Consider the following 13,371-nt stretch of genomic DNA (forward strand, 5'->3'; position numbering starts at 1 on the left):
TGTTAGGGGGGGGGGGAGGATAGGAGAAGTTATTGAAATTTGGGAGGATTTAGTCAGTAGGACAGTCCTGCTCGGCGACTGCTCAAAGTCCGGCTATCAAAAAGTTTCGAAGCATGCTGAATTCAAAAATCCTACTGATTTTTCACTGAAATTTCTATAAAAACTGATACTTCATAGCGTGGGACACCGGCAGTGAACGCATTTTTCAAAAAAAAAATTTTGAAAAGGAAACTCGGACCTCCCGGATTTTCCAATTTTTTCAAGGCTTGTGTACAGGTACTTTTAAACATGCTGAATTCAAAAATTCCATTGACTTTTCATAGAAATTCCTGGAAATACTGATATTTCATTCAATGGTAGGACGGCAGTAAACACAATTTGTTTGATTTTTTTAAATTAGAAAACTGGGACCCCGAGCCATTGGATTTTTCTTAAATTTTGAGTACAGCTACGTGCTGAATTCAAAAAAACTTCTTTGTTTTTTACATAAATTTTCAGACTACGCGGGATTCCGTTTGATAAATTATTGTCAGCAAGTGCGTCAGCATTGCCAGAAAGACTTATGTACAATGAAAAATCGAGTCCTTAATTTTTGTAATTTTGTCGAAACTTGTGTGCAGGTACTTTTAAACATGCGGAATTCGAAAATGTTAATGATTTCTTATAGAAATTTCTGTAAAAACTAATATCTTGTTCCGTGGGAAGACTGTACTGTCGAAAAAATAGTTTGGCCAAGGATTTTCAAAAAAAAATTTCGCGCTCAAAACGCAAGTGCGGCTGGAAGTTGTGGGCGGAGTCAAGGCGGAGCTTAACGCAAGCGCCGCACCTAAAATTTCTCTTGATTTTTTTTACGAGCAGCCAACAACAGTAAGAGGAAGTCGTGTTTTAATCGATTTTATCACCGTTTTTTGCCGTATGTCTACAGAAAGATATTTATCGCAACACATAATAAATAACAACAATATAACATCATAATAATTAAACAAATATGTCAGATCTCTGGTTACTGGCGATTGACGATGTGTTGTTGTCGTTGACCTGGAGAGGCAGCACGGGGAAATCTGAAAATTCAGACGGAGAGAAACAGTTTTAGTTCAATCATAAAACTAACTCGACAACAATCCGAACAGCTGTGAATGACGATGACGTCGCTTTTTCCTGATTTCCATCATCTTTGAAACCTGAAAAAACGTTCGACCGGAGAGAACCACTTTGTTTATTCTAAAACTAAAACGAAAAAAATCGAAGAATGATGTAATCGTTGATTTAGAGCACTTCTTGGACGTCGTTTTCTTGTTTCCTGAAAAAATGAATAACTGAAGTGAAAAAATGTGAAAAAATGACAAAAATTTGTAAGCGAAAGCGAAAATTGTTGGCGAAAGTAAAAACTTTATACATTTTCATTTTAAAAAATATAAATATACGGCAAAAAACGGTGAAAAAATCGATTAAAACACGACTTCCTCTTACTGTTGTTGGCCGCTCGTAAAAAAAATCAAGAGAAATTTCAGGTGCGGCGCTTGCGTTAAGCTCCGCCTTGACTCCGCCCACAACTTCCAGCCGCACTTGCGTTTTGAGCGCGAATTTTTTTTTTGAAAATCCTTGGCCAAACTTTATTTTTTCGACAGTAGTTCACGTACTTCATTTCGGATACTGTAAATAAAATAAGCCGGACCCCTAGCTTTTGGGATTTACTCAAAACTTGTGTACAGGATATATTTCAAAACGTTCTAAATCCAAAACCCAAACAATTTTTTTCTATTTACAGTAACCCAAATCCCCTCCAAAACTCACCAAACATGACAATTCAACATCACACCCTTCATATTTTTCATCCGGACAGGTGTCTTATAATATATCAACCAAATACCCAATATATTCACCGGCAATGCAACAATAGAAATAAGATGTGAATATAAATTTAAAAATTCGGCAGTATCGAGATAAGTTTCTTGGATACATGAGTTCGTTGGCATACTTTTTGGATTGATATGAAAAAGAAAAATGACAAAAAATGAAACTACGAGTTTGAGTGATATATATGATTTAATTTAGCGGAGTGGGGAGATTTTGAGATGAAAATGTCAGAAAAGTCTGTTAGAGAACATTGACCGAAAATTTTGAAAACAAAAAATAGCAGAAATCTTTGAGCTGTGAAATCGAGGAGGAGATTTCACCTGTTTTTCGGTGTCACCAAATTTTTAAAGGTGGGTGGATGACTACTATTCTTGGTCATCTTTAAAAAAACAAAATGTGTCTACACATCTTCTAATAAGAGAATGTAGTTTGTTGTGTGTCTCGTATCTCCCATTCTGGCTGACCATATTTAGTCATATGTCAGTTTCGTCAATGGGCCGCCAGTGGGCCAAAAATTTTTTGTGAAAGTTTGCGATACAAAAGTAGAGATTTTCGATTTCTCGTGAATTTTTTTCTAATTTTGTACTCAACAACAGCTTTCTGGGGGGTCTGTCTTTAAAATACTTACAGTTTTCATACAAATTCAAGATTTTTAAAAAACTCATTTTTTCAAAAATTTTTATTGAAATTTTTGAAAATGGTCAACTTTATGACTGGGACACGACCTCCCTGATAGTCTCACAATATTTATTGTTTATAGAGTGTATAGATCACAAATAGAGCTTCATTTTTGTAGTTGACAACTTTTTTGTACGGGCACAACGTAAGAAGTTACAGGCTGTCTATATATAGAGCTCAAAAAGTTCTCCTTTCAGCACTGAAAAAAAACGGCAACAATTGCGAGCAATTACTTTGACGATTGATAACTTTTTAGGATGTGCTCGTACAAAAAAGTTGTCAATTACAAAAATGAAGCTCTACTTGTGATATGTATAGTCCATAAACAATCAATATTGTGAGACTATCAGGAAGGCCGTCTCACACTCACAAAGTTAATCATTTTCAACTAAAAACTGCAAGTGTCGCATTCTTTATGGCCAGTACTGTAAATGACTATTTTTTCATCTCCCTTCTTGAAAAATCAGTGTATGGATTATAATCTGCCCCTCTCCTCCTCATTGCTCCCCATTACACTCATAACGGTCAGTCTATTTTTCCTTCTCTCCGATTCTATCTTGCCACTATTATTCTCAATCATACACCATTGTTGTCCCACCCCTGTCTGGTCCAGTGTTCACTATTGATTTTTTTTCTCTTGGTAACAAATAAACCAGACGTTTTGAAACCGGACGTTTCGCAACCGTCATTTTCTTCCAAATTGTGATGAAGAGTCTTCTGCTTTTCGGCATTTTTTTATTCCACTTCCCGCCTATGAACTTAGCGCGCTGCACCTTCAAATATTTCGCAACGAAACTCCGCTATTCCGCCAAGAACAAAAGTCAATCGACGCTCGTCCCCACTAAGTAGCTGATTGTGAAGCATTTTTATCAGCTTATGCTCACAATAGACTTCTGACGCTTTTTCCGTCGCTCTGACGCTTCGAAAGTAAATTTTTGGAGTGATAGGGTGCCGTCCTTGACGTTCGATATAGCTAGATGACAGAGAAACTCGCCCTATTTGTTTGCTTTCCCATAGTCCTTCTTTCATGATTGTAATCTTTTTTCTGTACACTCCGTCGTAGACAGCGTTGGGCAGTCTTCGTAGATTGCGGAAACGCGCTCCGTAATTTGGCACAGTGCCAAGGATTTTACCTTTAGCTTGTCGTATCTTACAATATAAACCGCGACTCGAAAACAATTATGTTCGTTGCTAAATTTGCCCCTCGCACTCCTGTGTTGACTTAAAGAATCAATAAACAGAACGCTCATGACCTAAAGAAAATAGTTTTTTTTTCTAGAAACGCCAAATATGCCTGACATTTCCAATAATGATGAAGAAAACCAAAGCCTGTTCTCATTTCTTTTCAAAGAAATGTTATTTTCTGGTCCAAAACAAATGGAATTGGAAGAAACCGTCGGGCGTTTGATGGAACAAGTCGAGCGATACGAGAAGAGATTCGGCCAAGATCTGACCAGAGTAGAAGCAAGTTCAGAACTGAGAAGACTGAAGTTCACCCTTATTAAGATGTGGAAGGACGGTGAGCGTGACTTGGTAAAGACTCAAATCATCGATTACTGTATTGTAAGTTTCTGTTTTACACTATAGACCCACTCTCACTTTTCCTTCAGATGACCGTACTGCAAACTATGCTATTGTTTGTTTTTTGGAGACTTTTTGTTTGCAACAGTTATTTGTTGGCGATACCTGTATCAATTGCGTATTTCGGATATGGTGTTTATTCGACGCTTCAAACAAGGTGAGTCAGGGTGCGGGGTCTAGAACAGAAATCTGGTTTTTTTTTTGAATTTCGCATTAATTTTACGCTAATTTTTTTGGAGCGCAGTTGCTTCATATGGACATTCTATGACCCTGTGGGGCTGTATTGGCAATGAATGGACCCTTGAGAAATTTAATGAACATTTACTATAATTGGTCAATTTACTGATAACTAATTATTCAGTAGTTTTTTGCTATAACTTCGAGTGTTTATGTTACTCGTCTCCTAGTGAGATTTTAACCGAATCAAAATAGTTTTAAAATATAGAAATGAACTCAAGAGAACGCGTACAGTACCGTTCAAAAAATTATGAACTTTGCCTGTTTTCAGTGAAAAATAAGCAAGTTTGACAGTGTTTTCGGTGTCGCCTGATTGTCCAATAAATTCAATTTTGTATGGGTTGAACAGAGCAAAAACAGGAGATCATTTTTGTAGTTGACCATTTTTTCGTACGGACGCTGCCTTGAAAGTTACAAGTTGTCAAAGTGAAAAGCTCCAAAATTTTGCAAACAAGGAGAAATAACTTTGTTGACCTGTAATTTTCAATATAGAGTCCCTACAAAAAAATGGTCAACTACAAAAATGATGTGCTTCTTTTTCTCTGTTTATCCCATACAAAATTAAATTTGTCGGACATTCCGGTGACACCGAAATACACAGCCAAAGTTGAAAGCCCTTTGAGCGGTACTGTACATTATGATATGGAAAATTATAACATTCAACGACTTTAATACACCCTCAAACATTGCAGTAAACAAAAATATGCTGAGCTGGAAGAGACTGAAAATGCGTTCGAGTGGATCAGCAATTTCGATACAGATGATGTGGTGACTGATGTTTTTGATACTAACAATAATGATAACAATGAATCGTCAATTTTAAATTTGAAAGAAAGTCGAGAAGAGCTGTTAGAGTTTTATATGGATGATGTTGCCCCACTAAACTATCAACATAACACCGTGGCGAATTCCAATGACTTTTGGGTAAGTGTACTTTTTCCTCTAGTTTGGGTCCATTTGTTAGATCAGAAAATAATTTTTTTTGTAGCTGACAGAATTTTGATAGCTTTCTCTCTCCTAAAAGCATAGTTGTCATGGCCCGGGTATTTTGGCGCCAAAAAATCAAATTTTCGACTACCATTTGGAATTATAAGACATTCTGAAAAATCATCAGAAATGGTCACATTTTCGAGGAAAAACTGGAAAAATTTCAGAAATTTTTTTGTTGAAAAAATTGATTCATTTTTCGAAGCCGGGCCAAAGTGAATAACACTCTCAACTTATTTCACTCGATCTTTATAAAACGTGTATCTCGAAAACTGAAAATCAAAGAAAAATTTGTCACCAAGTGTAGTTCAGTTCAGTTGTTTTTCTTTTTCCAGATTGCCATCTCCCCGCTTCTCCTCACATTGTTTATTTCCGCAAATTTTATCATCACACGGCACCCAATTTAAATTGGATTCAACTCTGTCCGACTTCGACTGCTCACATGGCCGCGTGGTGACCTATAATCCGAGGGTGCATTGAATCAGAAAGTACATCGAAGAGTTATGATCATGGGGTACGCTCATGGGGTTATTATAGGGTTAGCGCACGAAATGGGACGAGTTGGGACGTCCGCGTCCCGCGCGTCCCGGGTAGTCATAAAACGGTAAAAAATAAACCTTTATTCTTGAAACTTTGGAAATCTCGTCCCCAGCTATGTCTTCAGGTTCTGTGTAAGTTTGACTACTTTCCGACAAAAATTGACAGCTTGAGTTAGAGTTCTCATAAAATTTCAGAATTCTCAGAGTTTTCATCAATTCTTGAGAAAAGCAGTTACATGTTCCCTGGACTCCGTCTGTAAAGCGTTTCTCAAAAATTAATGAAAACTCTGAGGCTTAAGAAAAAAAGTATCCTATGATTACCCCATAGCTTCTCGATGTACCCTCTGCTTCAATGTACCCTATGATCAAATTTTTCCTAGATGTACCCTTTTTCGATGTACCTTTGGATTATGGGCTCAGCATGGTTTAAAGATATCAGTGACTTCCGTCCTTTAAAGCCTCATCTGTCCGTTTTCTTTTCGACCGTTTTTTTTGTTTTCTGTCATTATTTTTTGTTATAGCTCAATAAAAAGAGTACTCTCATAATACACGGGTTTACAACAGCTTCTGTTTTTTACAACAGCTTTTGGCACGGTGCCAACTTCTACAGTAACCCTACTGTTTGCTTTTATCAGGAGAGCGCGCGCGCATCATCCGTCCCAACATATCCCGTGTGATTTGTAGACGCGTATACATGATTCATTTTTTACAAAATTTGATTGAGACGTTGCGGTCGCGTTGCGTGCGTAAGGCTCACTGCTGTAACTCATTTATCAGTTCATTCAACATAATATCCAAAGACACAAAAAATGTTCGCCCATTTCTCGCGTTGCGTGCGTGAGGACAGCGTCAACTACTGTCATAACCCATTTATCAATTTATTCATCATCATCTCCAACACAAAAAAATTCTAATCATAAACATCCGCCCACTTTCCACAAGAAAATGTAGTCTGCTTGGCTTCTACACAACTGATATCGTCGTACTGTCCATTTTCGATCATCATGGCTAAACAGTCGCCGCTTCCATCGAAATAGGGAGCGTAGAAGTTGTCGTTGGCCAAGGATTGGTCGGTGGAGACGTCGTTTTGCCAGAGGAACTGAAAGAAGAAATATAGAAAATTCTCAATGGAGCACGTTTCCTTACCTCTACAGACTTCGGACAGGTTTCAGTCTCACAGGATCTCTTTGCTCCGAGATACAGCCATTTTTGAGTGAGCTCCAGCTTTTCCATTTTTCCTGTAGTACAAAAAAGTTTACTGTCTCCCAACTGAACACTTACCAAAAAAGTCCTCACGCTCCTCATTTGTCTGAAATCCATTCAACGAAGCATTCCACGTATCTCTACAGTAAGACTCAGCGGAATTCCAAACTTGAGCGACGTCTGAAATCATATAGCACCAGAGTCTCCCAGTTGGACGGGTCCAGGAATTCCAGCCGGTTGGGCACTTTGGCATTTTGAATTTCTCATCCAGAAGTTGAGTACAAGCATGGTTAGCCGTATTCATGAAAATTATGGAATGGTTGAAGGTGGCTGGTGTGAAGCCAAGACAGTGTGGGTGAGTGGTGCAGTTGTTGGGGACGTCGGAGATTAGTTGAAACATCTGGAAGGAGGATTCTGAATCTGTTTTCAAGTTTTCTTTAAGAAGACCTTAAAAAATATACCTTTAAAACCTTTGAAAACCTTAAGACGCACTCTCTGACTCGTTCGAGCATCGATCAACAGACCATGTTCACCCGAAAAAAGTCGACCATCTCCGATTTGCCAATCCTTTTGATCAAAGATAGTATCAAGTGTTCTCAGCAAATTGGGGTACTTTTTGGCCAGGTCCGTCACCTGGGTACCTAGGAAAATCAAAAAATCGATATTTTTCGAAAATTTTTCCTGAAGAAGTTAGGAATGAAATCTCAACGGGAAATTAATGTAGACACTATTTTAAGCATTTTTTGTGTTCAGAAGAAAATTCCAGCTCAACACCTTCATAGTGAAAATTTTGAAAATTTATGAAATTTTCGGGTTTTTTTCATGAAATCGCTTTTATCTCGGCAGGGACACGAGAAGACGGGCTTTTTTATTTTAAATTCGGAATCTACATAAAATTTGGTATTGGATCCATGTTGTCCCTACTGGTATCTCTTTCTCCAAAGAACACTTTTTTCGGGAAGTATGAAAAAAACTGCGATTTTAACTTTCAAGTCCTTCCAGTAAATTTATTTTGATGTTTCAAAATAATGGTTTTTTGAAGTTTTTCATTTAATCATGCCATTTTTATTTAGTTCCGGTACAATTTTCGATCATACCACAAAATTTTTTTTCGAAAATATTGAATTTTTTGATTTCTGAAAATTTTCTCCCGAATTGAATCATTCCGACTGAAATGTTAAGGATAGCATTATAAAATCAGGAGAATATAAATGGAATATTCTTTAGGTTCATAAAAAACTTGATTCCCACTGTCGGGTCACCTGCTACTTACGTGTTCATGGTGAAAATCAGCGAAATTTTCAACTTGGGAAGTTGGTGCAAAGAAACTTTATACTTGCAACGTTATTTGACAGGGAATTATGATGAATATGACAGGAATAGTGAGAAAACGGCAAAAATTGATAGATTCTGCAAGATTTTCAAAAAAAAAACTTGAATAGTTTTTTCCTGATATCCATAAAAAGGTCAGACCATTGAACATTTATGAGTCCTAATTTTTTGAAGCTTTTTTTGAAAATCTTGCAGAATCTATCAATTTTTGCCGTTTTCTCACTATTCCTGTCATATTCATCATAATTCCCTGTCAAATAACGTTGCAAGTATAAAGTTTCTTTGCACCAACTTCCCAAGTTGAAAATTTCGCTGATTTTCACCATGAACACGTAAGTAGCAGGTGACCCGACAGTGGGAATCAAGTTTTTTATGAACCTAAAGAATATTCCATTTATATTCTCCTGATTTTATAATGCTATCCTTAACATTTCAGTCGGAATGATTCAATTCGGGAGAAAATTTTCAGAAATCAAAAAATTCAATATTTTCGAAAAAAAATTTTGTGGTATGATCGAAAATTGTACCGGAACTAAATAAAAATGGCATGATTGAATGAAAAACTTCAAAAAACCATTATTTTGAAACATCAAAATAAATTTACTGGAAGGACTTGAAAGTTAAAATCGCAGTTTTTTTCATACTTCCCGTAAAAAGTGTTCTTTGGAGAAAGAGATACCAGTAGGGACAACATGGATCCAATACCAAATTTTATGTAGATTCCGAATTTAAAATAAAAAAGCCCGTCTTCTCGTGTCCCTGCCGAGATAAAAGCGATTTCATGAAAAAAACCCGAAAATTTCATAAATTTTCAAAATTTTCACTATGAAGGTGTTGAGCTGGAATTTTGTTCTGAACACAAAAAATGCTTAAAATAGTGTCTACATTAATTTCCCGTTGAGATTTCATTCCTAACTCCTTCAGGAAAAATTTTCGAAAAATATCGATTTTTTGATTTTTCTAGGTACCCAGGTGACGGACCTGACCAAAAAGTACCCCAATTTGCTAAGAACACTTGGTACTATCTTTGATCAAAAGGATTGGCAAATCGGAGATGGTCGACTTTTTTCGGGTGAACATGGGTGATCGAACGAGTCAGAGAGTGCGTCTTAAACCTTAAAAACTTTAAAAACATTAAAAAACAAACCTCAAAAGCCTTTAAAAACCTTAAAAACCTTAAAACCTTAAAAATACCTGAAAACCTTTTAAAAACCTTAAAAACCTTAAAAACCTTAAATGCTTAAAAAAATTAGACCTCAAAAAACCTTAAGCTTTAAAAACCCTTAAAAACCTTAAGCTTTAAAAACCCTTAAAACCATAAAACCTTAGACCTTAAAAAGCCTTAAAACCTTAGACCTTAAAAACCCCTTAAAACCTTAAACCTTTATCAAATTAGACCTCAAAAAATTTTGAAAACGGATTCAGAATCCTCATGGCGTCAACATACCGTATTCCCTTCATAAATCACTGCAAAACATATGTGCTCTTTACAATTCTTCACCAACAAATCCCTCCAATTAAAGCTTTCATCAGCCGATGCCGTATAAATAGGGGTTCTCGTGACAAGATACTCAAATGGGACATCATAACGGGCCGCAGAGATTCCGGATAACTCGTAACTTTTAGAAAATTGAATAACATGGAAAAGGAGGAAGAGAAACATGGGGTTTGGCTCCGGATTAAATGTCAAATGAACATGAAACACTCACTCCATCGAATATATTTTGTGCACCGCCCGGGTTTCTATAGCGATAAAACATGCTCCTCATTTATATTGTCCAAATGGCACGCATCCCGTTTTGCATAAATTTAAGGAAGGATTTTGAACTTTTGAACACTGCTCGGAGATCGATGTTGTTTTAATGGTTTGGTGTTGTCAAACAAAGCCTCACCGTCTAAGTGGTCCATACCAAAATTAAAACTATAAAAATCTGAAAATGTGAGAATTCTGAATCCGTTTTCAAAAACATTTGTAGTGCCTGAAAGTCTAACCAACATAAAACACATGACAGCTGCAGAAACATGTATTACATCGGGAGGATGAATGTCTATTGTAGATAGTGCCGTTCAAAATGCAATAATTTTCACTTAAAATAGGAATTTTGGGATAACTCTTATATGACTGGAAGGATAATGATGTGAAGATTCTGAACCAATTTCCAGCTTTTGCTTAGCACCAAAACTGACCGAGTTACACGGTTTGCGATGAAGTACCTAAAGTTTAAGACACATTCTCTGTGAAACTCGAGTACCAAGTTGTTATTTTTCAAAAAATTGCATATTTTGCTCTGTAGCAAAAATAGGTACCCCGAGATTTTTGACCGGACACTGCCTATATTACTCCAAATTTTATGAAGATTTCGAATCTGAAAAGATCTCATTTCCCGTAACGTAAGATTTTTGAGATATAAACAAAAGTTTGAAAAAAACCGGAAAATTTTACAAAAATGACATTTTTTCTCGGTGAAAATGGAGTGCTAAAAATATGGTAAACACGAAAAATGCTTAAAATAAGGTTTTTTATTGGTTCCCGTCAAAATTTAATCGAAAAAACTTTCAGATTTTTAAAAAGAATTTTCACCCCCATAGGGGCTATTTTAGACGGTAGGGGGCGGAGCCAAATGAAATATGGACCAATGTGTTATTAAGTGTCTAGGTACCGCCTATGCATAATACCAACTCATAAAAACCGATTTGACTTTTTTCTGTTCATCGCCATGCTCGAGTTTCACAGAGAGTGTGTCTTAAAGTACTGTATCTCGGTTTTTTGAGACTTTACAAAAAGTTTTGAAAACAGTGTCAGATTCCTCACGTCTTCAGCTTTCCATTCATAAAACATTTATCCAAAAATTCAAATTTTTGTGAAAGTTATTGCATTTTGAACGACACCAACTCCTAAGAACATTCGTTCACTGTGTAATACATATTTCTGCAGCTGCCACCCCATTCAACATGATAGTAGTAAAAAATGATTTATGAAGTGACACCACAAGTTCAAAATGAGACCGGTGTTGTAACTGACACCGCATTCCTCCTAACCCATCTTCGTGGTTTCCTCACATCGACCAGTGTCTTATCACGTGTTGGGAAGACACCCATCACAAATTTCTTATAAGGTTTATGAAGAAATAACATGGTGAGTGTAGCGGTGGCACCGTAGAGTGACATGGTGACAAAGCTGATATTGTTGAGGGCTGAAAATTTATATAACACTATCAAAAAACCGGTCTGAAAAATCTTACCTTGATTATAATACCCGCTGAGCATTGAAAATATAAAATAAATAACTGGAATGAGTAGTATAATACATGGAACCACTAGCTGTACGCTTATAACCATGAAGAATCTTCTTTGGAGTTTCCTTGTCGCCACAGAGATTTTCTTAGCGTCTGTCTTCAGATAAGTTAAAGAGTGACCACCGAAAAACAGAATCTGAACAACGGCTACTGTAGAAAGAGCACTCAAATAGGTTATAATAGGGATATGGTTAAGGCTCAGCACGAATACAGAATGAAGAAAATAATTGTCCGTTGGGCATGGTAGATGTTGAAGTACTACCTGACGGGCGGTGACTTGTTCGGGCACTATTGAGAAGACACCGAATAGTGATAAGGGAACGAATAGGACATTGAGGGTGTAGAATAGGCATCGGGATATCGGATGAGTGATTTTGTAGTTGTCGACAAGGTAGCGTTGACGGTTTTCGAATAGGATGGGCAGGGAGAGGGCAAGCACTGGAAATTAGGTCAAATTCACTGAGTAGCGACTTATAGTCGTTATTGAGGTGTAAGACGTTGTCACATTGATGTAACTAAACTTCCTAAATTTTTCAGATTTCGTAAATTTTTCTGATTCCGTAAATTTTCAGATTTCGTAAATTTTTCGGGTTCCGTAAATTTTCCATTCCGTAAATTTTTCGGGTTCCGTAAATTTTTCAGATTTCCTAAATGTTTCAGATTTCGTACATTTTTCAGAATCCGTAAATTTTTCTGATTCCGTAAATTTTTCAGATTCCGTAAATTTTTCGGGTTCCGTAAATTTTTCTGATTCCCTAAATTTTCAGATTCCGTAAATTTTTCAGATTCCCTAAATTTTAAGTTTTGACAGAATCCGATTTCTCAAACGTGCTTTTTTTTTAGAAAATTAAAGTTTCCGACCTTTTCAGACATTTCGGAGCTGAAAATAACCTAATTTTCAAAAAAAAAAACCCACTAATAACGAATTTTCCGATAGAAACCGCTGAATTTGGGTAATTTTGTGAAAAAATCTGAAAATTAAAAAAAAACGACAAAATTAGAAATTTTTCAGTTCCAGCATGCAAACGTGCTCTATTGATAGCATTTGGGTCTCGCAACGAATTTAAATTCTACAAATTCTACAGTAAGCTACAGTAAACCGTCCGTTCTGTATAGTATCGATAAAGTCTCGAGAGCTCTTAATTTTTCAAAAGGGCACTAAAATTTCAGTGATCATACGAAAAAATTCTTTGCAGCTGTATATTTTTTCATATATTTTTTCCAAAATTCATCAAACCAAAAAAAAAACTCACTCCCCAAACACCCAATACCAATGTACCCCTGAATCTCAGTCGACACATTTAAATAGGGCAGTAATCCAACAGTAAACCCAGCACACGCCGGAAAATAAACAAATGGCATCATGGCGCCAGTCAGCCATATGCTGGAGAATGTTGCTCTGAACTTTTGTTTAAAATTTTGAAAAAAAAAGTTTGAAAGTGCGCTCCAATGACAAAAAACTCACAACGTATGAAGGTATAACATACACCACTTGATAGTCAACATTTCCGGCGGTGTCTTAAAAATAATGCAGTAAATCCCAAAAAAGTTGATAGGTGTGGTAATAGAGAATAGTGTGGCCGCAGAGATTTGCAAAAATTTTTCAGTCTCGAAAAAATTTGATTTCCGCGGGCATTGCAACAGATAGTAGGTCAAATAAT

The 13,371-nt window shown here is 36.5% G+C and overlaps 3 protein-coding genes across 3 annotated transcripts; 1 reads left to right on the forward strand and 2 right to left on the reverse strand.

Moving 5' to 3' along the window:
- Positions 1-3,888: 3,888 nt before the first annotated feature.
- Positions 3,889-5,356, forward strand: GCK72_016702 (uncharacterized protein; the record flags this gene model as incomplete). Its single annotated transcript, XM_053731640.1, has 4 exons — positions 3,889-4,098; positions 4,146-4,273; positions 5,046-5,277; positions 5,342-5,356. The coding sequence occupies 4 exons, from the start codon at positions 3,889-3,891 to the stop codon at positions 5,354-5,356; spliced, it is 585 nt and encodes a 194-aa protein (XP_053580553.1).
- A 1,433-nt stretch (positions 5,357-6,789) lies between these two features.
- On the reverse strand, positions 6,790-7,482 carry GCK72_016703 (uncharacterized protein; the record flags this gene model as incomplete). The annotated part of the gene is made up of 3 exons (XM_053731641.1): positions 6,790-6,978; positions 7,026-7,117; positions 7,161-7,482. The coding sequence occupies 3 exons, from the start codon at positions 7,480-7,482 to the stop codon at positions 6,790-6,792; spliced, it is 603 nt and encodes a 200-aa protein (XP_053580554.1).
- A 3,926-nt stretch (positions 7,483-11,408) lies between these two features.
- GCK72_016704 (uncharacterized protein) lies at positions 11,409-13,216 on the reverse strand (the record flags this gene model as incomplete). The annotated part of the gene is made up of 4 exons (XM_003092898.2): positions 11,409-11,608; positions 11,657-12,148; positions 12,964-13,109; positions 13,176-13,216. 4 exons carry the CDS (start codon positions 13,214-13,216, stop codon positions 11,409-11,411), a joined length of 879 nt encoding a protein of 292 aa, XP_003092946.2.
- Positions 13,217-13,371: the final 155 nt, after the last annotated feature.

The sequence above is a fragment of the Caenorhabditis remanei genome, chromosome V, assembly GCF_010183535.1.
Source record: "Caenorhabditis remanei strain PX506 chromosome V, whole genome shotgun sequence".
NCBI lineage: Eukaryota > Metazoa > Nematoda > Chromadorea > Rhabditida > Rhabditidae > Caenorhabditis > Caenorhabditis remanei.